Source organism: Chlamydotis macqueenii, chromosome 5, assembly GCF_036417535.1.
Source record: "Chlamydotis macqueenii isolate bChlMac1 chromosome 5, bChlMac1.mat, whole genome shotgun sequence".
Lineage (NCBI taxonomy): Eukaryota > Metazoa > Chordata > Aves > Otidiformes > Otididae > Chlamydotis > Chlamydotis macqueenii.
This window is the reverse complement of record NC_141560.1, coordinates 67,909,201-67,935,169: the sequence shown is the minus strand read 5'-3', so window position 1 is coordinate 67,935,169 and position 25,969 is coordinate 67,909,201. Positions and strand designations below refer to the sequence as shown.

Sequence of the window (25,969 nt, the reverse complement as noted above, 5' to 3'; positions counted from 1 at the left end):
CCCATTTGATGCGCTGTACAACTATGCTGTGATGTAAAGCACACGTTGGATCTCCTGATCTGAACTGAAGTGTCAATGCAGAGACACCCTAACTTTGCTAACTGAATAGGTGAAGAAAAAAAGATTATTTTTAACCCTCTCACAGATATCTGATTTGATCAAAAAGTATAAGATGTTATGTAAAAATTCACTATAACTCTTTGCAAGGCTGGATAATTTATTTTATTAACTTGACATAAATAAATCCATGTGTGATACCTGAGGAGGTGCAGTTGTCTAACAGCAGTGATGAGATATGGGAGATTTCAGTCAGTCATACTAGGAAATAGACTGTACCCTTGTTCAGTTATGAGACGCCACACAAATACAGTATTTACCCATCTGATTCAGACTGGTGCTAACAGGATGCACAGCATACCTCTGTTCTTGCAGTTATATAAGGCAGACAGGTTCAAGCTGAAACAGTAATTTCAGTATTTTTTTAAATATTTGTAGTAGTACAGATGTGAATTTATAAACTTTGAGGGCACAAATTGGAAAAACTTTACCTTTGACATTTCCTCCACCACGTGCTACCTAGGAGCACCATGCAAAGTGGGAAGGCACCGTTTGGTTCTGAAGAGATGGATGTTTCCGTCATGCACAAAATGGAGAGAAAACATGAAGGAGATTTGGTAACCCACCTAGAATATAAAATAATATCATCTTCAGATCGTAAGTCTCAAGCTTTGTTTTCCATACTTCTTTTTTAAACCACTTTTAACTTCTCCATTTGAATGAGGCCCTCAGTTCTGGAAGTCTGTTGCTATACTTTGTTTAAAAGCGAACACGCTGGTACCCTTTGACTCTCCCACTGCAGCCACACTACATGTAAGAAACAGAAACCCGGTTGCCCGCCACCTGCACAAAGTAGGATTCCAACTCCGAGCAGAAATAATCTCTTATATTTTAGGCTGGCTGAGGGTCGGACTCTTTAACCATCTGCCTGCTTTTTGCTTCTGTGAGGCTACTGGGCACTAACAGCGGGGTCTTCCTGGGTGCGGGACACGCAGGTGGAGGCAGAGCTGACGGGAACGCTGCGCCTGCACCCACCTCTACGGCGCAGCCCCCACAAAATGGCGCCGCCCTCCGCGCTCGAAAAGTAAAAATTAAAGCTGTCGGCGCCGCTGACGCCGTCCCCGGAGGGCTCCGCCAGGGGGCGCGCTAACCCCCCCTCTTGGGCTCGTCCCTCAGCGCTGACGTGAGCGGGGCGGGGCGGAGCGGAGCGGCCGCCCGGAAGTGGCGCACGTGGGGCGGCGGGGCCATGGCCGCCCGGGCGGCCGGAGTGGCTCTGGCAGGTAAGTGCCTGTGTGCGCGCTGCCCCCCTTCCTCCCACCTCTCTTCCTTTTCCTCCTCCTCCTTCTTCCCCCCTTTCCACCTTCTCCGCCCCGCCGGTGAGTAACGATCCCCCGCTCTGGGCTCCACAGGAGCCGGCGGGCCGCCTGCCGAGGAGGAGATGCCCGAGCTGTCCGACGGCGAGGAGGCCTGGGAGGAGGAGGAGGAGGAGGAAGAGGAAGGCACCACCGGCCTGCGCACCCGCTGCCTCTTCTGCGACAGGTGAGGCGGCGCGGGCAGCGCCCCACGGCCGCGGTGTCCTGCTGTCCCAGTGTTCCGCCCCGCCCTGGGCTGAGGGGCTGCTGAGCCCCCGCGAGGAGCGGGGCTGGGGTGCGAGCGCCCAAATCCGCCCGCGGGAGGCAGGCGCGTCGGGAAAATAAACAATACCCCGTTGGTAACGGTGCTCTGTAGCTTGCTGGTCTCGTATAGCGCCTTTCTAGAGACCAAGGTCTGCTAAATCCGGACTAAAGGAGGGAGAAATAACGCAGAAAGCAGGTAATTCCCCTCTCCTCACCTTGAAGCTGAATGGAGGCTCCTCTCGTGAATTCTCTCTGTTATCTTCCCCCGGCGTCAGTAAATAGATGAGGATTTTTATTTTGATCCGGCAGATGCAGCTGACCAACTCACCTTGCATATACGCAGATTTTATGTTTTGGGTTTAATACTGTCTTTGCTCTGAAGGAGTTTTTGGTAGTGTCAAACGAAGTTTTTGCGTTTTTTACTTCTGTTGCAAAATGTTTTGCAAGCAAGGTAAAAGTTTCTTTGCGAGGCATGTGCGTAAGCAGAAGCTGGTTCATCTTTTCTCCAAGGCAAAAATGATATGTTCTGAACACATCCCGTAGTGGGTGAGAACAGAGCATGTGAAATTCCTAAGAGTCTTACAACTTCAAAAGATGTTAATCCTGCATGTTTAATAATTCATTGTGTACAGGTTGTTCAGTTCTGCTGAAGATGTGTTTTCCCACTGCAAAACAGAGCATCAGTTTAATATTTCTGATGTCATCAAGAAACACGGTAAGTTGTTTTTGTGATTTCTTGTTTCCACCTGCCTGTCAGCATCTCATTTAAACTAAATTGCAAAGATTAGCTTGTTTCTAACTGCTTTCCTGGTTGAATATTTTGAGATTGAACAGGATAAGTTATTCTAGAAAAATGATTATATGTTATCTTTATGTTGCTACTGGTAAAGTTCTCGACTAGTGACCAAAGTAAGATTGATTTCTGCTGGCTTGTGCTGCGTCCTCACTGCCTGCTCGAGCAACCTGAGCCAGTCCACGGCACACTGGAGGTGGGAGCTCTTTGCCTGGTCTACTGGGCGCTATTGCCTGTCTAGTGCTGCTGTTGTTGTGCTCAGGAGCTTCGCAGAGAACAAAGTGGCTGTATCCACCAGAAGGTCAAGTAACTGGGCTTACTACTGGTGTCTTGGCTTGGTACTGTTTATAGTCTTGGCCTGTGTTCTGTCAAGTGATCGTAGGAAGGTGTGCTCTCCGATGTCTGTTTCATTCTTTCCAAGTGAAGTGTAAGGTTGGCTTTCACTTGAAGCTGCCAAGGTTGTTTAGGCCAAGGTGGTGACTGAAGGGAGGTACAGATAGGAGAATGTATGTGAAGTGGGGGCTGGCTTTGGAAGAGTTAGGTAAGTGCTGAACTACTGAGCCTGAAATCCGTATCTTACTGCTTGTAGAGGAAAGGGAGCAGTGCTGAAGAAGCACTATTTTAAGAGCATCTACTGAAAAGGAAGGAGAGAGAAGGGAATGGGAACTACATGAAGCGTTTAGAAATCTGCATACAGAATCATAAGATCTGGTCTGTTTTCTGTCTAAAATCCAATGGAAAGTATTTTGAGTTTATGTGATATCCTTACTGTTCTTGAGGAAAGCATGTAATTGTATTTAAACTATTGTTATTTCTGAGTAAGCGGGCAGTTTTAAATCAATATTGGTGTATATTCTTGATGACTAGGATCAATTTACATTTTGTTAAGCAGAATGCTAAGAATACGAACAAAGGAGCACAATAGCCTCAAATATCAGCACAGTAGCTAGTAGAAGAGAAATGTGTGCATCCTGATGTAGATGCTTGCCAAATGAATTAAGTCCTTTCTCATAATCCACATTTGCATTCTTGATTCGTGGCAAATGTATTTGTTGTGAGGATGAGAATTTCCTGGTTTAGTCCTGAGAAAAAGAAAAATGTAGATGGCAAACTTAAGATAGGAAGACTGCACAAGACAATGAGGTAGAACCCAAGAGAAAGCTGGCTAACTGAACGAGTAATTAGTATTCATATAATTGTAAAATGCATGTAGGTTTTCCATAATGCAAGCTCTCTTTTTTTCTCCTCTTTCTTTTCAGGACTTGATTTTTATGGATACGTGAAACTGATAAACTTTGTTAGATTAAAGGTAGGTGAGCCACATACTACTTCTATAATCTGTATCTGGAGAATGGGAAATCAAGCTGTGCTTTTAATTTGCCCTTTTTTAACAATTATATGAAGTTTTTGTTATACTTTTGTTATACTTTTGTTAGAAATTATAGGAAATAAAATGGCTATTGATTGATCTGTTTAGATATGAAGTTGTTTTCATTTTCAATATGTTGAATTAATGTGAGTTTTATTGTTTCCAGAAGAGGTTGTTCAGACTTGCAAAAAGGCCACGCCATGTTGTGTCGTGTTGTTTTGTTAATTCATCTTGGCCTTTGACTCTGCTGTCTCACTCCAGTAATGGGTTCGCTTCTTGATAACTGAAATTTCTCAGTCCTTGCATGCATATTGGTGCAAAAGACTTTGCTGGGGATGTGAGCTGGTCAGACTCCAACTGCTGTGTTAGTAAGGACAACACCTGATCCCTTAGGTCACAGAACCCAAAATTAGTCTCTGCTAACATGGTACCAGAAACAGGAAAGCTGATGGGAACCTGCGGTTTTAAGTTAGGCCTGGGTAAATTTCCTATGTTCTGTGCCTTTGAAGTATGTTCTTTGGTTGTTCCTTGAAGGTTTATGTTTAGACTTAATACTGTCTTATGCAATTAAACATTTTTACTTAAATCTTCAAATATTTACTTAAATCCCCAAGTAGTTATTTGAGGCATAACTAGCTGTGCAGAGTAAACACCGAAACGGAAATACTGAAGTCCAGAATCTGAACTCTCCTATCCTGACAAAGTATTAATTGGCAAGGAGCAAACACAGCGTTTCTGAAATTTGTGCCTACAGCACTGTTCACGTAAAAACGCTTTGCACGGTTAGTATCTTGGCTTTATTGATGAGCCCTGTTGTAAGCTATGGGTCTGACATAGTCAAACTCCTGAGCAAACTTGGTTCCTGATAGCAGCGTAACCTAAAAGTATCCATCAATGTCTATCAGTTTGCTGTGCTTTACTGCTTGTGCTGAATTCCTTGATCGTGTAGCTTCCTGGGCTTTGGGACAAAGACTGTCTCATAGGTGTGGTTTTATGCTGTTCTCTGCTCACCATGATTGTAGTGTCAGGTGAGTACTTGATGTCAGAACCAGGATGAAAGCCAGAAGTTTGTTTCTTCACTGTTCTTGCTAGTCACGGTTCTCGGCCTTTGCTACAAAACTACTTTAGTAATTACCTATTTTTAACAGGTGGAAGAACAGATCTTTGCCTTGTTTTCTTGAATGAAATTGAAGGACTGGTGTGTTTTCAAAGAAACTTAGCTTACATGCTCTTCTCCTCCTGTCTAGAAACCAACAGCAGCATATTTGAGTTCTCTCAGCAGCCCACTGCCTTGGGAAGGAGAGGAATATTTCAAACCAGAGCTGGAAGATGATCTCCTACTTCAGTTTGGTAAACAAAGACATTTCATTATGACTACACTACGTTGTGGGGTAGGTGTGATATTGTCAGAGTTCATGTCATGTGAAGCATCATCACTATTATTCAGTGGACTCATGTACATGAGAAAGGCCACATACTAGCTGAAGTCATGACATTGTCACGCTCTGAAATTCTTAACACGTGTTATATGTTGATTTTTAATGGCTGAGATTTCTATAGCCCTGTTTATTATCTGCATTCACTTATTGTACATGCGATGTTCATAGCAGAGGTGTGTATGTAGTAATTAAGCAGGTCAAAGAGGCACTCCACCCAATCTTCATTGGAAGATTTGTGAAGCTTTTAAAACTTCTTAATGTAGATATTTGAAATCAGATGTATTCAGTCAAAAACACATGCTATAAGTAAGGAGCAAGTAATTTGCTTCTTTGAAAGTATCTTCATCTTTTATACAGGTTCTATTTTGGACCGATTCTGTGTAAGATACTACAGTTGCATAGAAGAGTTTTGCTGCTTTAGCGGTTCTAGCGAATGGTACGAGCAGCCTTAGTTTCTCTCTCATGGACAGTTTGTCAGATGGCCTTGAGAGAATTCAGTTTGACTTTTGAATTTATTTTTCTGCCCATGATCCTCCCACTCTCTTCCTATTTTGTACTTTGATTGTAGATCTTTCTTTCCCCTAAATCATAAGGTACTTAGGGCTTGTGGATTTTTTTTTTCTTCTCCATACAGTCTGGAATGCAGTTTTCCCCTTTTCTAACTGAGCCCTGCTGCGTGATAGCAGAGGTAATGAGTGGTAGAGGACGTTGGTTGTTTATTCAGGGATTTCACATTTCACTCTATCCACTCCTGCCTAATATATGGTCTTTGCTCAAGTTTTTGAGGTGCTTTGAGGTGCCATGGCAGTTGCTAAAGGCTTATGGGAGTGATCTGAATCTCTGAAATCTTATTTTAAGTATCTGTGCTTTGTTTCAGTCCCATAGGCCAAAGGAGTAAATGGAAGAGAGACACGGGTTTTTAGTGAAGTTTTTTTAATGAATTTTATTTTTTTTTTAATGCCCAGTAAGCTGTCAGTAACTTCTTATGTCCAAAACCACAGTAGCACCATTTTTTTTTTGTCCACTGATACCCATCTGTTGAAATCACCAGCTGAATTTGGCAAGAGGAGAATGGGACCTGGTGCCAAGTCTGAGTTTTGGTAGTTAAAAAGCAGTGTTTTATCTAGATTAATTCTGCTTATGCTTTTTTGAGTTTTTGTATTCATAATCTTTATAAAAGCCCGAGGAATTGGTTTGAAAATTAAGAGTTACTGTCTAATTACTAAGAAATTTAAAATTTATTTATCTTCTTACCTTTTAGCATTACCATTAACAGCCCTTTTGGCCTGAGAATAATGTAACTGGAAAAATAGAGAATAGGACTGTAATTAACTTAAGTGCAGTTTAAACCTAATGTCTCTCTTATCAGCAATCAAACACTGGTGTTTAGAGAGGCCTGAATTCTGGATTGATTTGCTTTGTTAAGTTAAAGCTTGTTTCTAGCGTACTTGCTTTTACTGAGTAACACTGCTGTTCTGTGGTTAGTCCTATCAAATTCACTGGTGCTTCTTATAAAACGGACTACTTTAACAAGTCATCCAAAGACACGAACAGCAACACTGAAAACATCTTATGGTTATGAGCTGCTGTGATGCAACACATGACTGGTAGGTGTTTTGTTTTGTTTTTTTTTTTCCCCTTGTCGGTTTATCAGATATAGAAGATCTTTGTGAACCTGCAAACGTTCTGCCTTGTAATGGTTTAAATGATACAGTGCTCCTTGAACAATTAAAACGTGCAGAACACAGAGCAAGACTTGCAGAAGCAGCCTTGGCTAGAGCACAAGAAGATCTTCAAAAAATGAAGTAAGTACTTGAACTGAAGTTTTGGGTTTGTTTTTTTATTTTGATGTATTTTAGGTGAGATGAAGTGTTAATGTTTAAAGACCAACAGAAATTCAAATAAGTGGTAGAATGTAACTGTGGAATAAAAGTCATGACTTGTTTTGGGACTGTAGGTTTGATTTTTATGTTATAGATGATTAGTAAACATATTGTGATTAATAAAAACTGCACAGAATCTGCACAAATCGAAAAAGCAAAGTGTGCTTAGGAAAGCTAAATGAGCACATGGCCGAGAAACATGTATTTTGCTTCCGACCACTCTTTCTCAAACACTTTTCCATCAGTCCTTTAGATATGAATTTGAACAGTGAAGATCTACATAGTGGAGAAGAGGGAGGTGTTGACAAATTAAATACAGGACTCTAAACATTTTCAGAGATTACTCCAATGATTGTTAGTAGTAGAATCCAGTTACAGTTTGGAGAAACCCTCAGTGAAATTAATAAACCAGTTTTTCAGTTACTTTTCTCTTCAGTCTCAGGTGTGGATTCTGTTAGTAAGAATATTCAGTTCATTGCAATCAGGAGTAGGGCATCCTGATAGCTGTACATTCTACTTCTAAATCTTGAGGTCTTCAAATGTGGATTGATGGTGTTCATGGATAAACTGGGAATGTGAACTACTTTTTGAGTCATATAGGATTAAATCCTATACAAATGTGTAATTTCAAGATCACACTGGACACTGAAGGACTGTAATTTTATTTGAGAAACCTGGAAAAATAATTCATGTTCTTTTGTGGAAAAGTGGCAAAAACCTTGTTTTGTAAAATACATTTGAGGGTTCATTGTACATTTTAAGAGTACACACTTGATGTTATTAGTAACTAAGTATACCAAAATAAATTCATGTATGCAAATCCTATCAGCTGTGAACAATTCTGCATGTCAAAAACGAACACTTGTCTTCAGCTGGGTTTCACTTTTGCAAATTGTACTTTATAGCATACAGCACTTTTCTGATATTTTTATGTACATTATGCATTAATTAATCATAAACAATAAGAAAGAAAGAAGTTTGTCACTGTACTTGGAAAACTTGTTTTTTCTCTGTGTGTCGTCTTGTCTTACTCTTGTTCCCTTCTTTTTCATTTAAAAGAAAGAAAAAGCTTTTCAGATCATCAGTTACAGTTTCTTTTCAGCTCTCTAAACTTCAGTCAGGCTTGTATAGATTTCTTTTTGAGATTAGTGTATCAATATATCTGCTGTTGTAAAAGGGAGCCTTTATTTTTTTCTCTGTCAATGCAGGCTCTTCGATTCAGTAGCAATTGGCAGGCAGCAAAAATAACCAGATGTAGATCTGATGCAGCACAGTTTTTTAAGTTATAAACAGATAAACCAGTTGCACTGTAGTAGATTACATGCTGTACAGAGCAATACTGATCCGTGTTGGAGGTTACTCCAGTGAAAGAGACCTTCTATGGCTGTTTCCTTTCAGGTAAACCTCTGCGAAGTAAAGATAGTTTACAAGTCTGATGTGGAGCAAGAATAGTATGCGGGACATTAATGTACAGTAACTTGGTTTTCTACTGTTTTCTGTCTTGGAAATAGGTTTATACTGGTATTTAGGGGACTGGCTGGCTCACTTCAACTTCTGGAGTAAAAAAAGCTAGAACCAGGAGCTTTCTCATATTATACCTATCTCCAGAGACTTCTTGGGACACTAAGTAACTGTAACTTCTGTCAGTTGCAACATGACTGCATTATGCAGGTTGTGCTCTCCAAGATGAGGAAAAAAGATTTTTTTTTTTTTTTTTTGTTTTAGTTTGGTTTGTTTTTTTGTTTTTGTGGTTTTTTTAACAGCTGCCTGTTCAGGATCAGTCATGCAGCTCCCTAGAGATTGTTGCCTTCTGAGCCCTGGAATAATAGTAGGAGGGCACATTTCTGTGGAAATGTTTTTCCAAGTTTGCTAGACTGAGTAGACTTGGAGAATTATGAGAATTGAAGGGAATACAATGTAAAGACAGGTAGCTGGAGGCCTAGTGACCTTTTTTTTCCCCCTCACACATGGTAACACTTCTATAAATCAGGTCACTTTTAGTGTTAAGTATAACTTGGAGATTTAAGAGCATGGTTTGTATAGCGTGATTTTTGTGTGTTTGTCTGTGTCCCTTTTAGAGACGGTGGCTTTTGTTTTTACTTCTTTTTTTTCTCAATTAAAAAGACAAGAGGGCAGGTCTGTCTTTAGAATTTATTTGATACTTGTATTGCATGCACAGGTTGGAGGAACTGCTGGCTGAATCAGTTTTCAACAATTTTAAATTTAAAATCAAGTTTAAATCTTAAAAAGTAGTAATTGTTCTTGTATGTCAAAGAATCTATTTGTTGTAAGTTTGAATTTCTATAATTCTTATATTTATCTAAAAGTAAGGAAAATGCAGGCTGCTGTGGTAAAGTGCAACGTTAAAAATAAGATCCAGACCTTGCCTGTGTGTCAGCAAGTATAGGAAATTTCTGATACTGACAAACTTTTAATATGACTTCCTTTACCACCTTCTCTTCCCCATCAAAACTAATTAAGCAGAGAAATATTTGACGTATTGGGGCTGAAATAGTATTTTTGGTTTTGTTGTTGTTGTGTAAGGGTGGTACTGGTAATGAGATGTAGTAATGCAACTTCTGTGCATTAAGTTCCTGTTTAAGGAAGTATGACCACTGGTAAAGGTCAGTTTTGTCTGCTTTGGAGTGGTCTGGGATGCAGGTTTTGTTGATGTTGGACTGTAGACCTTGGAATATTGTCTGGCTGAGGCGTGTTTGCTTTTTCACTTCATCGTTGATATATTATGAGCTGTTAGCTTGTAAATTTTTAGTTGTGTTTTCATGATAAAACCCTTTATTTTTGTGTATTTTGTCATCAAAGCTGCTTTGAGAAATGAGAAGAAAACATGTGTATTAGGAATGCAAGGCCATGGAGGAGGAAAAATAGGCGACATGAAACTAAAGTAATAAATTGCATTTTAAACTTTGGTTTGTTTCCACCCACATGCTTCAGTTTTAAGGTACTTTTTTCTGCCTTCCACTAGTCATGCAGTGTTATATGGTTTGTAGTTCTGCCGTTCGTTATATTCAATCTGTATCTGCATTGCACAACCTAAAAAACATGTTCTTTTGACCACTGCGGTACTTGCTTTTGCATTAGCGAGCACAGAACAGTTAATTCCTCCTTAAAACCAGAAATGAAGTCTGAATGTTGTACTGCTGATAATTGCTGGTTGAAAGCAGAAAGCAGTCATTGCAGGGGAGCAATGGACGGAGAACTGTGGTGCAGCAGCCTGGAGGAGCCGGCAGAGGGAAGTTGTGCGCACTTAAAACTGGTTCCATTGTTGTCAAAGCCCCTGTGCAGTCTGGATTCCTTATCTCTTTCAAGCCCCTTCTCCCCCTCTGCCCCCGCCTCCTTTTCATGGTCCCATAAACATGTCTCAAGGGTATATTTCAAATTGATTACAGACAATTTGCACAGGATTTTGTGATGAACGCAGATGTCGGGAGCAGCTCATCATCCGGCGCCATTGCAGACCTTCAGGAGGATGAGGATGGTGTTTACTTCAGCTCCTATGGGCATTATGGGATTCACGAAGAGATGCTAAAGGTTAGAAAGTAGTCTCAACTGCATCTTAGTAGGACTAAAGAGGAAAGGTGGAATGAAGTGGGCTGTGTGCCCATAAGTATACTGCAGAGCAGCTGCATTTTTAACCCTTTCTATACATGATAGTTTTTTCCTGAGAGTTGGGTTGAGACTTACTTTTTTTTTTTTCTAATTTTATTTCCACTGTATAAATTCTGTCTACGGGAAACATTAGGAGTATAAAATCATTTAGTCTAAGATATGCTTGAAGATAGATTACAATATCTGTACCACAACCTTACCTTGCCAAAAGGAGCTTTTTCCTGAGTGCTTAAAAGATATAAGTATAAAAGGATAGGATAAAACATGGTACAGACAGTGCGTATTTTTCTTTAGTTTATATTTTTCTAACAATTGAAAATTGTGGTTTCCTGTCCTACTAGGTAAACAGAAATTGTTGGTATTTGTGCATAACATAACATTGAACAGTTGGAAAAATTGCATGCTCCTTTTATATGATAAAATAATCAAGGCTTAAAACTCTTCAAAGGCAAACCTGTATGCCCTTTTACCTTTGAAAAAAAAAAAAACAAGCACCAAACACAAAACCCAACATCCTATAATTGACATGTAAATCAAAGTCTCTTAATGCTTCTTTTTAGAGAAAGTATCGTAGTTGTGAAAGTCGTAAACGGTTTTCTTATTTTAAGATAGAAATAAATAAAATTCCTGCCTAATGTAGAAATAGAATATGGAGTTGTGAAGTGACTTGTCATTGTAGGTAGCACGTAATGTTTTCTGCTTTGTAGGTCATTTAGTTGCCCCAGTGTACAAATACACATCAATCTGTGTTAAGAATATTATGAGCATAAACGTTAATTTTAAGGGGAGTGAGGGGGAATATTTTACAGAAGCACAGAGATGTGTGCGTAAGTAGAAGAATATTTTCTACAATGCGTAGTCTAGAGGAATACGTTTAAAGTCTTGAAGATAAATAAAAATGATAAAAATTTTATTTTGCAGCTGCATAAAGGTGTAATTTCAGATGTTATAGGGTATAGGATGAGGAAGCCTGTCCGTTTGCTAATAAAGTTTATAATATTTCTGCATCTCTGCACAAGGAGATTGATACAAAATCATATTTTGCTGGTTTCAGGGAATATTTGTCAGAATGCTTTTAAGAAGACTTTTGACTTTCCTAAACGTAGAAAAATGATTTATTTTTATCATGTGTGCATTGAATTTTTTCATATATGCTAGACATTAAATTTTTTTTTAATGTCTACCTTATTTATATAAATATAGTGGTTTGCTACATTGACATTTTTAAGAAAGGAGACTTGCTGTCTGAATTTTAAGTCTAATTCTGACACTGTTCGGTTTTGAAACCTTTTTTTTCCTCATGCCTGGTAGTGGTAAGGTGAAGCTTCAGTTTGGGTTTTGTTTTTGTTTTTGTGGGGTTTTTTTGGTTGTTTTTTTTTTTTTTTTTTTCTGCAAATACATCAGGGATGGGGGAAGAGTATTGTTAACTTTACACTGGTCAAATGGCTAGTGTTTCCCTTGTTCTATTTTTAGGGGGTTTTTTTTGCCTCCAGAATGTCTTGACTATCATGTTAATAAATTTCTTTACCATTTTATTTAAAAACCTAACAAAAGCATTGTATTGAAATGGCGAGTGAGAGAGTGGAACTGATGAATAGAGAGACCTGAAGTGAATGACCGTGGCTTACTCGAGCAGCAGTGCATGTAGTAGAGGCAGCAGCTAGAATTGTATTGATTGTGCTGGGGCAGTGCTGAGGCAATGTGAGTGGGCGGAATGTAAGGGTGAAAGCTTTCCAGGTGGCTGCTTTCTCGATTGATGCTGAACCTTCTGGTTTTCATTTTCTTTTTTTTTTTTTTTTTTTTAAACTAATTTGGCTGTTTCAGCAAATCCTATTGTATACTGCAGTAGAGGTGAACTAGCATCGTAGTTGTTTTACTATGATTTTAAAGAATCCCAGTTTTGAAAATTAATGTTAATTAAGTATAATTTTAAATTACAATTTTCTAAAAATCATCACTAAGAGTTTGGTCTCTGTGTGTGTGGTAATCCTCCTAAATGTAAAACTGGATTTTAGGACTTTCAAGCCTCAGCATAATTTTTGTCTGCAGAATTTTTATGAACATATCCTTTGTTCTCAGTCTCTGGTTTTGATCTTGTTTTTCTAATAAAATAGACTTTGTTCTTCCTCATTAGAGAACTTATTTGGTTTCTATATTGTTTCTAAAAATTCTTACCTGCCATAGTAGAAAAATATTAAATTAAATATAAGCAGTTGGGTTTTATGTTTTAGTGTTACGTATAGACTTGTCTTTACCAGATAAAAGTAGCTTAAAATTTTTAGCTTGGCAGCTAATTTGTGTACTTGCTGATGCATATTAAGAAAAATCAATGTTTTAATAGATTACCTTGCTGGTAGATTGATCTATATGGCTACCTTTCATATACTAAGATACTATAAATGTTTAGTTCTGTGCTTGAAAACATTTCAGCTTCTCATGTCAGATTGTATTGCAGTTAATTTTGTTTATTATATTGGGCTTTCGTAGCATGGGCTGGACAGCTTCAATAACTAACTTGTTGTCAGATTTGCAAATTTGCGGTTTGTTCAGAAAGAGAAAAGGTTAATCAGATCCATAACTTTTTTTTTGAAGGAATCTCTGTGGCACGGGAGTGTCAGAAAATAAAATTATACAAGATGTTTTATGAGCTTGTGACTCAAATTTTTACTGTTGTGTAGAAGGTTGTTATGTAAAGTTCATGCCATATTGTCACTCTATTACTGCTGTTCCTGGAAAGTGGTGAAGAGGTATTAACAACTTTGAAACATACACAGTCAAATGCAGCAGGTCAGGAAAGTGTAAGCTAATTTCTTGTTTTCCCTCCAGAGGCTCAGCTGGCTTCATTTGCAAAGACAATAAATTCTGGAAGAATATCGTATGGGAAGTGTTGTAATTGCAGAACCCTTATAAGTACAGTGGCCACAAAACATCTCTAGGCCAAGTTAAAAGCAAGTTTCTCAGTGTTTTTGAACAATATGCTGTATGTAAGTAGAAAAAGTGAACATTGTTTTTTATTCTTTAAATCCTAGGATAAAGTGCGTACAGAAAGCTATCGTGACTTCATCTATCAAAACCCACATATCTTCAAGGACAAGGTAGGTAAAACAGCTCAGAAAATACAATAATTTCTGTGATTTGTTTTTTTCTCAATCGGTAGAAATCCTTCAGGTTGGCTGCTTTGCAGGTTTGGGAATGCAGTATCGCGCTGACAAGATGTGATTTAATGTGCTCTGGCTTTATTAGGTGGTGGAGTGCTATTCAGCTGCTGGAGGGTGCACGGTGCTGATAACAGAAGTGCTGATCACTGTTGTCTTTGTTCTGTGTGCCGTGTCGGGATGTTCATTAGTTATGTTGGCGGGGTTAAGTTGAGCCTTTCTTGTCCAGTATATTAAGTGGGATCTATCGCAGAAGGCCTCTTTACCAGAATTTAAGTGAATTTCAATTTGTGCCTGATACAGTAAAAACATCCTAGGAGCACTGTAATTAGAACTGGGGAAGAATTCATATGCAACTGTTTTCTTGGATTAGTGTTTGGTCACTCCAGACTAGGTTATTATTAAGGGACTTAGAACCAAGGACTCATATTTCACTTGCTGTGAGGAGAGATTGCACTGACACTTGTTTATGATCTTACTGTGGTTATGACCCCTGCACAGTTACGATCCTCTTCTTGTCTTCTGTATTTCTGATGGCTATTTCTGATGGGGTGGTTGTGTTCTGAGTTACAGTGTGCAGCCTTCTGTTCTGGATTAGCTTTCCTCTATTTAGTGCTTCCCATTCTTCAGCTGTGTATGGACATTTCTCAATGTGAAACCAGGATGTCTAGGTTTATGGAAGACAATCAGTGCTGATTTTGTTTGTTTGTTTTGATTGAGACTTTTTTAGTAAGTGAATACTACAAGGCTTTAGAATAGTTGTGGAAGTAGTAAAAATCCACCCGTCGATAGTTCCACAGTTGGAAATTGTGCTAAATATGGCTTTGTGCTAGGTAGGAGATATTTCAAGGTAGACAATGCATACTCTTTGTATGTCTTACCTCAGTTTTTTGTTGGCAACTACAGCAGAAAAATATTAGGAAAAGAGTTTTCTTCCTTTTTGCTTCAATCCATGTCACAAGCCTGTCTTTACTACACATTTCTAAGCTCTTTAGTTATAATGGGAGAACAAGCAGAAGTGTTGTAGAAACATTATGATGCCAGCTACTTAAAAGATGCAGGTGACTGCATGTCTGAGCGGCTTATCCAACAAAGCAGACAGATCAATAAAGGAAAGAAAACTTTCTTAGGAGAAATTTAGTTTCACAGATGCGCCTAAAATCGATAACTGCAGGTTTTCACAGAGTAAGACTGATCTTAACTTATGTGGAATGTATGTCCTAGTGGAAAAGTAATTTTTCAGGATTGGTTGTATTTCTTCTCTGCTGAATGGACATACTGGTAATATTTGAAACAAATGCAGGTGAACTGTTCTAGGCAACATTGCTTCAGCCCCAGCAGCACATGCACTTGCTCAGGAAACAGCTAGAAAATGTGTGTGCTTACTCTGCGTTTACACTTCTTCTGAAAGTGTTCAACTTGTAAAGAGAAGCTTGTCGTCTTATCACAACATCTGCAAACTGGCTTGTGAGCTTATGAGCTCTGTGGTTTTATAGCAGTTTTTTGATCAAGATTACCTCAAATTTATAGTGTATCCAAGTCCATCGTAGTGTGTTGAGGTTGAATGGAAAGACAGATTCTCAATTGCTTTGAGTTCCCAACTCAAAGCAATCCAGGTCACCTCATCCAGGTGACCGGTGCCACACTTAACTTCTGTGTCTAACTAAATGTTGATGTAGCTTTCACTTGGTATGCTGTTACGGAGAATATTTTTTTTCCAGAGGTCTAGCTTTGAGTGACATCTGTTAAACTTCTGCTGAAGGAACTGTTAGGATGTTTTGCTTAATTTATGTATCATATGATGTTCTCAGAACCATATTAATGAGTGAAAGTTCTAACTTGAAGAAGTAGTCTGTTTTCCCCTAAAGTTTGATTACAGTTAAAAAAAAAAAAAAAAAATTAAAGTCTGATACTGTATTTCCTAGAACTCCCATATGGTATTCCTCCCTAGAAAATATAGTGATGCTTTTTGTTGTTTCTGAAAGGACACCTGTGAGGTGGATTGGGAGAAGCTTGTTCAAAGGGTTTAGTCGCACTAGCTTTTGATCCAAATCTGCAGTATCTCAAAAAGGTGTGATGCCCGGTAACAAATGATAACAGAGTATCTAGGTTCATTTATTATCCATACTTTATTCAGAACCAGCCAATTCATTTGTTCTCTCTCAACTTTCAAAAGAAATTGCTGAAACTCAAACAAATTCTGCTTGCTGCCTTTATTTTCAACTGGTTAGATGTATTTGAGAATAGGACAACTTAGATTACCCAGCAGGAGTAGCTAAGGTGGCCTTACTCAGTAAAATGAAATGTGATCCATTTTACAGTGAGAGTATTTTATGGCGGAAAAATAATTGTCTGGACAAGCACTATTGCCATGCTTAGTTTTTGTTGTAGAATAGAAGGCTGAGGCGGGCATCAATGCCATATTGAGGGGAGAAAATCAGTTTTTAGACATTATTGCTGCTAAAAGTTCATTGATGAAATTTAATTTTACTGGCCAAATTACCTCATCTCCTCTTTTTCTGAATTTGAAGTAATTTTTTTTCCTGTTACTAAGAGTATCAGTTTTGATTAGACTGCAGAGAAGGATGTGATGCTGCAGTACATTATGGTGTAGTCAAATGTCCAGTCCAGCTGCTCCAGATCTCTGGTGAGAGGCCATATGTGATCACTGCAAGAATGTGTTAGCTTTAGACCCTTGTCCTTAGGCTAATTGGTGATCATTCTGCTTGTCTTTCCATTCCTCAGATGTGTTCCAGCTTGTGTATTTTCTCTCTCATGCCTTTTTCTCCACCCCCATCCCCTGCCTAAGGCTAGATGAGTTCCATCTGGGTTTTTAAGTGACCAGGGCAGCTGTCCAAAGTAGTGTCTGTTTTGATTTTTTTCCAATTTGTGGTGATTGCTCTCTTTCATGCAACTGTACATCAAGATCATTCTTTCACAGAGGTTTATTTTTAGCTCTGAATTCCAGCTTTCGTGGCTCAGCAATTTTGTTAACAGCCACGGGTAGAGTGTAAGAATAGACGATGTTAGGGGGTGTGAGATTTCAGCAGCTGCAAGAACATTGATTTTTACTTTCTATTCCTGTCTCCAGAAGATTTCAACCTAGGGATTTCTGTAGCTGTTACATGCTCACATGAAATTTGTGAATGAGTTGTAGAATTGACTCCTATTGGAACATAGCTGCAAAGAGTTGCAGGTGGAACAGGTAACCCTGTCACAACTTCTGTGGGCCAGCCTCTATACAAGGTGCTGAAAAAATTCACCACACTAACATTTTTTAGTCTGATTCCAGATTGTACGTTGCTCTATGAAGACAAGCGGCAGTCAGCTCTTCAGTCATTGCTTCCCAGTATGCCACAGTAGAGGCTCGCTTAGAGTCTGTGCTAATTTTGAAATTTAGTCAGCTTGAGCCGTAGCTGTTTTGAGGCACTGTGGTCATTTCTAGCAGAGGATTCCTAAATAAAGTTTCTGAATTGACTGTTATTGAGAAACTGCAGTTAAAATATGATTTTTAGTGCCAGTGCTAAATTCACTTGTTAGTGATTCACTGATTGAAATTGTTCAGGCTGTTATTTCCTGTTTCTCCCATCCTTGTAACTTTTTAGTTGTTGCCCAAATAATTGCTTGTGATTGTTTCCCCGTGTGACAGAGTTAATCTGCAGCTGGAGCTAGTTTTCTTCACTGTCTCTCTGGAAAAGGTAGTAGAAGGTTTGGAGTTAGAGCTGCAGTTTGACTCTAGATATCTTTGAATGTGATAATAAGATTTGATGCTACCATTTGTTCCTTCTTTTAGGATATGGTGTCTCACTGATGTACAAAGATGTGTAGAAAAACCAAAGCAACGGAAATAAGATGTTTATTTTACCTCCATTGATTTGTTTCAGGTGGTTTTGGATGTTGGCTGTGGAACTGGAATACTCTCCATGTTTGCTGCCAAAGCAGGTGCAAAGAAAGTGATTGGAGTCGACCAATCTGAAATCATCTATCAGGCCATGGACATCATTAGGTGGGAAAAGTTCCAAGGAGAGTGTGGTGTATATTGCCATAAAAAGTCACTAAAATGCTGTTACTAGTTAATGATCACCTGTCACTCAGTGTGTGTTTTATTAAGGTCCTTCTTTGTCCTAAGAAGTAACACAGCCTTTGATGTGCAGTGAAGTTGTTTGCTTCTCTGGTAGGGGTAATTAAAACAGAGCTGTAACTAAGGCAAGACGTTTCCCAGACCTCCCCCCTAATGTCAGCACAGGGCCAGCGCTGCCTTGCTGCAGAGGCTCCAAGTGATTGCTGCCAGCCTATTTTCTGTTCTTATGCTTTAAGTGTTGCTACTAATAAAATTTTTAGACAACTAACATTGGAGTGGAGACATGTTCCAAGAGGATGTGAGAAACTCTTCCTGGCTGCGCTGCTTTGAGTTAAAGAAACAGTTCTGATTTAGATAAACCTAGTAAAAGTTGTTAAAGTGTGTGCATATATAGTTGTTTAATTTCCTGTTTCTGTATAGGAATTTTAAACAATGATATAATTTCTGTAATTTAATTTTCTGGATTAGAAAATTAATTTAATGGAAAGCGTTTTATAAAAGTATAGAAAATTAAACTGTAGAGAATAGTTTATGGAACTCTAGCATATCAACTGCTTCCCCTTAATTCAGCATTATCCACAGACTTGCTGAGGGTGCAAGTGACAGTTAGGTCACTAATAACGGTGTTAATTAGTATCAGAACTAGAATTGAACTTTGAGGGACACCTCTGGTACTCAGCTTCCAGTTAGACTTTGTATTTCTTTTATCACCTCTTGAACCTCATTGTCTAGACAGGTTTCCACCCATGTGATGGTTCATTTATCCACTCTACATTTCTCTAGTTTACCTGTAGAGGATATTAAGGGAGACTGTGAGTATGTGTAGGAATGAAGCAATGACATCTGGAGACTTAAAAAGGATTTTCTAGCATGAGATGGGAGAAATGTAGGTGTAAATGCGTACTGTTGCTAGCTGAAGTGTGTAAGTTTTTTTGTTTTGGTTGTTTTTGTAAGAGCAGCTATGGAAATGTAAGTCCAAGTAGATCCTGAGGAATTTGGGAGTGACAGTTTTTACGCAAGTGTAAGTCACACGGAAAGAAGGTTATTTAGGTAGAATTTTTAGGTTAGGTATCCCTTCACACATTGGAGATGCAACACTGCACACTTGGATACTGTAAAATTATTCTATTAAATCAATGCCTGTTGAAGAAAAGTACCATGTTAAGCATTAGGCGTAGCTTTGACTAAAATGCTTTTACAGCACAAAACCTCGTTCTCTACAGAGAACTTTTCCCAGGAGTCTGTGACATCTTCAGAATGGTTACAAGTGTGAAATGTTTTGTTTCTAATGTACTAGGTGGCAAACTTAGGATTGTTTGTATCTTTCAACAAGTGCACAACAAGTCCTTTTTGTGTTATTTATGCCTAGAAAAGGGTAGAAGTGTCAGACAGCACGTGTTAGGTTTGGCGAGGAGAAGGGCAGGCCTTTAAGAAAAAGAACAAATCAAAACTCTTAAAGTCTTAAAGGTGATGAATTGCCACTTGAAGTACACAGTGAACCATCAGTAACTCCACACATTTATAAATACCTTCTGCTATAAAAGTTTTAAGTCACATTGAAGTCCTCAGTTCACATCAAAACAATTCATATTTGTCTTGTTAAACGTACTTTTCCTGAAGGAATAGAACTGGCAAACTTGTAATGAAGTAACAAATATTTGTTGAAATACTAAATAGCTCTGTATAGCTTGAAAATGACTGCTGTGGCGTGCTTCCACCTGTGATTCAAGTATGTGCTCAAGAGCTTTTGTCCCTCCCAGAATTTCAGGTTCGTTTCCAGCATACTAATGGCTGGAAACAGTGGAACCCATGTGTAGAAGTAAACTGGAATAAGTCGCCTGAGTGGCCTGATTCTTTCCCAAGGTTACCCAGTAAACTGAAATGCTTGCCTTCTCTTTTTCTTACTGTGAATAGCAGCCCGTAAAATTTCTAGTGCAGTGAACGACTTGATTTCTGTCATTCATCACTGTTATGATAGAATAGGAAGTTGAAGTATACTTCCTAAATAGCATCTCAGCAATTTTTTCCTACAATGTGTAAACTACATTGGTTTGTTTGTTTTTTGTTTTTTTGTTTTTTTTTTTATACCTTACAGTTGAAAACAAGTATGTAATGAATTAGTCTTTTTCCTCTGTTTTCAATCATGTCTTTGTATGTGCTCATTTAGGAAGTTATCCTTGGATCTCTTTCTGTCATTCTTAAAGTATTGTTTTGGGTGTTAGCTCTTTAGCGTTTTATTTCTTACTTTGAACTTCTGATTTTACTTCTGTTTACAGCATTAAATACGATATTAGTGATGAACTGCTGCTCTCCTAACAGAAGACTTGTGTGTAGCATATTTAATTGATCTTTCCAACAGCCCACATGTTCAAGTAGCCCTTTGACCCTTTCCTTTCCCACCCTTCATTCTGATTGTTCTTCCATTGTCTTTTAGATTGAATTTTTAATGTGACTACTGGCCTGCGTTGAAAGCCAGACAGAATGTAAGAGTAAGATATCAGTATAGGGAGGGAAGGGACAGAGATAAGAACTGCAGTGGAAAGATAGATTTCTTTGGTGGGAATACTGTTCTGCCCTCTATAAGAAGAGCTATCCTAACAACGATGTGTGCAAAAAAGACTAGTACGGTTTGCCAAGAAGAAAAATACTACATTTCAAGCATTTACGTATTTAGTAATTTCACTGTGATGCGGTTTTTGTTTCAAAAACTGTAGTCATGTCACAGTACCTTCCTCTGTATACAGGATGACTGTAGCATTACTTGCATGTGAGATAATACCTGATTTACTGCAGTTACTAAACACTGCAGATGATTTTGGCCAAAATCACAGTGGGGAGGATGCCTTTATTGTGGAATAACTGTAATACTGATCTAGAGGGAATGCTTGTTCTGAGTGACTTTGCAGCTGGTTTTGTTAAATAAAAAACCAAGTGGTGCAAAACAGCTTTGTAAGGAAGTTAATTTCCATTGCTATCCTAGTGTGATGAGTAGGCTCTGATCACTATAAGCTTATGCTACAGGGGTCAAAGAAGGAGAGCTGGGAACAAGCAACACTAACTAAAGAGGAGCATTGTTTTAAATTGTCCTTTTCTCTATTTTCGTGGTTTCTGAAGCTTACACACTTGCACGCGCAGCACGTTGGAGGTATACAGATCTGCTGCCTGCCATCTTTGCCTGGCACTTAATCTGCTGCAGTTTTCGGCTGCTCAGAAACATTCCGTCTGAAATACAACTGAGAAGAGGAATATTACATTTTAGTGCTTTCTTGATTAGTTTAAAAAAAAAATCTCTTGAAAGCATAAATTGGAAATATAAATGATTTGTTTATGTTGTGACTTGCAGATTAAACAAACTTGGAAATACCATTACATTAGTCAAAGGAAGAATCGAAGAAGTAGATCTGCCTGTGGAAAAAGTGGATGTGATTATATCTGAATGGATGGTAAGGTGCATGAATATTCTTTTCAAGACACAATTATTATTTTCAGGAAAAAAAAATGTCTTGTTTTCCTTCACTTGAAAAATTATTCTTTAAGCAACGCTGTTTTTTTACCAGAAAATGTATCATACTTGCAACGGTGTCTTTGACAATGTAGGAGATGGGGTGGTTGTCTTGATTATGTGGTACTTGGATACAATGCTTAATGCCTCTTGTTCGTGCTTTTTCACATCAAGGTTCTCTAAGTACAGCTGAGCTGGTTTGGGTACAGCAGTCAGTTTCTGTTACGTAGTTGCTGTGCAAGTCTGCAGAAGTGATCTGTATTCCTGAATGATACTATTGGAGCTGCTCAGGTGAACGTAATGGAGAAGTATTGTATTCGTCATCTAGCTAGGTCATTCTGATGAGTAAAATACTTTTAGTCTGCTAAGACAGGTAAAAACTGCGGGAAAGGCAGTAAGGAGATGAGGAGCATACACACTGGGAAATCTGCAAATACATATAGAGCTTGAAAACAGCATTACTATTAATTGCATTTTTTAGTTAATAAAATAACTGATTTTTTAAAAGTACATGATAAAGATGATGGCCAACAGGAAGTGCAGTATGTGGGGTGTAAATGAGCCATTTCCTGGAATCCACCGGATTTCAGCTGTTGGCCTGTTAACTGTCTTTCACGTGCTGGCTGTTACACAGTTGTGCTTGCTACCTGCCATTGATCCTAATAAAGGAATCTGTGTGACGAGACCCAGTGTCAGGCTGAACTTTATAGGAACTGGGTAGGTCTGTGCCTTATTAAAAATATGGTAGGAAACACTCCTTGTGACTTTTTTTGTGGACTTGTGCTATTCAGTTTCCTCATTGCAGACCTTCAGAAAGCACTTCAAAATACAGGGGGTTTTTTAATGCTAGTTCCCACTGATTGGACTTAAAGAAAAGTTTTTTTGTACTTCAAATGTAAGATAATAATGAAAACATATATTCAAAGTTACCTTTTTTTTTTTTTAAAGAAGCTGTGGCTGTTCTACTATACACAAGGGTCTTTGGGAGACAGGTCACATGTTCGCTATGGATCCATATATATCTAACTAGTTTCCAGGTGAAGATGGAAATAAATTGTTTGGTTTGTTTTTTCTCTGGGATTTTTTTTATATTGCTTATTTCAGTGTGCTGGAAATCTGCAAAAGTTTGTCCTCCACTGCTATAATGAACATTACTGGAAGCATGAGCTTAATTTAGTGTTGAGGTCACTAGTTTCAAGGAAGGTTTAAGCCATTGGCTTAAACTAGTCGTTTAAAAATAGTGCGTTATGGTTGGTGATTTCTAACACTATAGTGACTTCACTAGAAATGTAATTATAGTTCTTTCAAGGAAACTTCTGATCAGTTGCCTAATATGTGTACCAAAAATAATGTTCCCAAAATCACATTTCTCATTCTGGAACCCAAGATTTGGTTTTAAAAGCAACTTGGGCACTGAAGAGCTTAAGTCATGTTGTAAGTCAGTACCTCTAAGGGGAAGTAAAGGATTTTGAAAAGCAGCTCTTGTAAGAAATGAAGTATTGAATGTTCCATGTTTCTCATTTTGTGTGCTAATTTACCTTTTAATGTCGTAATTATATAGCCATGTGCATTTCACTTAATTAAGTATTCTAAATATTTAGGAATGTTGGCATTTTTATAGGTTGCTGCAATATAGAGATAAAGAGGACAATGCTGTGGAAATAAGATTGATAGCTGGACAACGTACGTGCTGTTCCAATACTGTCCAGAAAGGAACATCATGTTGCCTAGATGTAAATGAAGATTCCTCTTTGTCTGGCTTTCTTGTGTGGATTTCCTTCCCCCCCCCGCTTCTCTACATGATACTGACCAATGTGAAATCTTTTGTTAATATGTGAGTGTGAGTGCTTGAAAATGTTGGAAGTGTGAAGCGTGAGAGCAAAAAGGAATTCAATATATGTCAGTTTTCAGCTCTTTATTTTGAAAATCTGTACGGACTAGCAGGAAAATTCTAACGGGAGCAGTGTTTTCTCTTTGTAACAAAAATATGAAAAGTTGCTGTTCTATTTAGAAAACAAACTGCTTTTAGACTAGTAAACAACAAGCCCTTTTGTGGAGCCATAGCTTTGTTTCTCTTGATACAGAACAATGCTTAAGAGCAGTATGCTATAAGCTTTTTTAGAGCTGTGTCTGGAGCATCAGAAAATTAAAATCAAGTGTGAGGTAACAGAGAGGAAAAATCCTGCATCCTCCAGGAATGTTTCTAGAACAGGCTGAGAAAGATGACACATAAACAGTCTATTGTAAAAGGTACAGTGATTGCGTTATGAGCATCTGCAGTGTAATGGCTTTTGACGATGGTTCTCTTAATTATGTAAGTGACCTATGGATGTCATGGAGTGCTTGCGATTCCTGCTTCTCTTTCGTCTTTAAATTTGTTCCCTATTTAGACTTTTTTCACTCTGAAGACAGCTGTGCATTCATTTTGGCAAAACATTGGTGAAGTCTGCAGCCTGATGCAAGGACTTTTTGTGTGCTGTGAACCAGGAGCACGAGGGAGAGCAGATGGACCAAAGAGCCCCTTCACCCAATATAAAAAAAAAGGAACATAAGAATGGCCAAGTACTAGCCTGTTCTGCTAACCGTGCTGATTGTATCAGAGGAAAGTCTTCCAGGTCTTGGAGACAGGTTGTTTGAATCTAAGAATGAGTTTATTTTATATAAGGTTTCACTTGGCCTTGTTTTTGTAGAGATTTCCCTGTCCAGGATCATTTGATATGATTGTTGTAAACTTCTGATGGACTGCCCTGCTTTGTTGCCTGGATCTCTAATGCGTGAAATTTTTGGAAGCCTTAATTTGTGAAACTACAAATTATCAGTGATTATAGGTACTAGTCTCTCTTTTTTCACTTGTCCAGTTGCACCATAGGAAACCTACAAGCAAATATCTTCTCATTCAGACTGTAGTCTTACATAAGTTATGTTTCTAAGCAAAGGTGCAACTCATTGAGTGTTTGTGTACACTGCCTAGTGGCAATCTGGTACAAATAATTTCTCAGCACACATCAGTGATCTGTTTGCACCTTGGTGAAATGAATGAAAACCCTTGTCGGTCAGTGCCTTCACCCGAAAATGGTTTGCAAATGCTCAGACTTCATCGGAAATTTAAAGTTTTGACTTGAATGTGCTGCTGTTTGCATGGCTGGTGGGAAGGTACTGAAGAGTGTGTACACCATAGACTTGCTCTCAGTCAGGATCACATTTATGCGTTCATCCCAGAGATACTGAATTGTAAGAAACGATGATGTTATACTGTAATTAGAGTAATTTTACATACAGTATTTCAAGTTTGAAATGAGAGCTGCTATGCGAAGTGCTGAAGCTACTTTTTGGTTAAATTGGATGCTGGGCAGGAAAAGATTGGCTATAAATGTACAAAGGTGGCTGTGTTATTGCACATGTGGATGTTGGTAGTGTAATTATAAACTTCATAGACTGCATTGAAAGGACGAGGGCAGAAAGAAACAAAATGTATGTAATGTTTTTTCTGGAATGTTCTTACCCAGCTGTATCTGCACAGATTTTTTTTTTTTTTTTTTTTTTTTTCCTCTGTGTGCTTCTACTTCTTTTCCCTAGATAAGACTGTAAATCTGGAGGTTGAGTTTTATTCTCTTGAAAAATATCTACGTTTCTTATTTGTAGGGAGTTTTACTGTGAGAGACAGTGATGTGAGATGGTTGTGTCAAACACTGTGTTAGGGTACAGTGTGTTCCCATAAATTGCTGGTTTATGCAGTGCTTTATGGTACTGAATATGCAGTGGCGCTTTTCACAAGGAAAAACTGGGAAAGAGATGGACTTTCAAATTAAAACAAACCAAGGATAGAATCCAGTACTCTTGTCCCTTAATTGTATCATTGCTCAGGTAGTGAGTATATTTTTTTTTTTTTTTTCTTCCTTTTTTTTTTTTTTTTTTTGGTGTTAGATAATTTTGAAGTGTTACCAGTATGGGCTGTGACTGGGAGGTATTCGGGATCCAGGGAAAAGGATTAAGAAGCGAGCATGTCTGAAACACTGGAAACCATCTTTTCTCTCCTTCCTCCTTTCCCCTATTTCTATAATCAATATATAGTGATGGTGGTTTTTTAACACTTACTAGTCTTTCTGTAGGCTTAATATTCTCTATTGTTTCTGTGAGTATTTGGAGTTGAATTAATACAAGTGTTCTATTTCTGTAACAGTAATAATTTATAATTTTACACAAGAATTGAGCTTTTGGGTTTGGTGTTCTTAATGATGCTGCGTAAAGAGCATACTAAGTAGCTGAATGCTGTAGTTTCTTTACAGCAAAATGGTTTTTATAAAGGAATTTATTTCCTTGTGTGAATTTTTTTTTTTTTGCCAACACTAATAATGGATATCACTTTTCTGCTCTTCAGATCTTCCCATTTGGTGTTATCACTCATATTACATTTGTTTAAGGACACAACAGGGTGTGCATAGTAACA

The 25,969-nt window shown here is 38.3% G+C and overlaps 1 protein-coding gene across 1 annotated transcript in view; it reads left to right on the top strand.

The window, feature by feature from the left end:
- Nucleotides 1–1,288: 1,288 nt before the first annotated feature.
- PRMT3 (protein arginine methyltransferase 3) overlaps nucleotides 1,289–25,969 on the top strand; it is a 65,827-nt gene continuing 41,146 nt past the window's right edge. Inside the window, exons 1-10 of the mRNA XM_086749667.1 lie at nucleotides 1,289–1,337; nucleotides 1,467–1,596; nucleotides 2,306–2,388; nucleotides 3,726–3,775; nucleotides 5,083–5,185; nucleotides 6,929–7,079; nucleotides 10,565–10,706; nucleotides 13,814–13,879; nucleotides 17,824–17,945; nucleotides 21,364–21,463. Coding sequence (XP_086605793.1) covers nucleotides 1,304–1,337; nucleotides 1,467–1,596; nucleotides 2,306–2,388; nucleotides 3,726–3,775; nucleotides 5,083–5,185; nucleotides 6,929–7,079; nucleotides 10,565–10,706; nucleotides 13,814–13,879; nucleotides 17,824–17,945; nucleotides 21,364–21,463 — 981 coding nt within the window. The 5' untranslated portion in view covers nucleotides 1,289–1,303. The remainder of the gene's footprint in view (nucleotides 1,338–1,466; nucleotides 1,597–2,305; nucleotides 2,389–3,725; nucleotides 3,776–5,082; nucleotides 5,186–6,928; nucleotides 7,080–10,564; nucleotides 10,707–13,813; nucleotides 13,880–17,823; nucleotides 17,946–21,363; nucleotides 21,464–25,969) is intronic.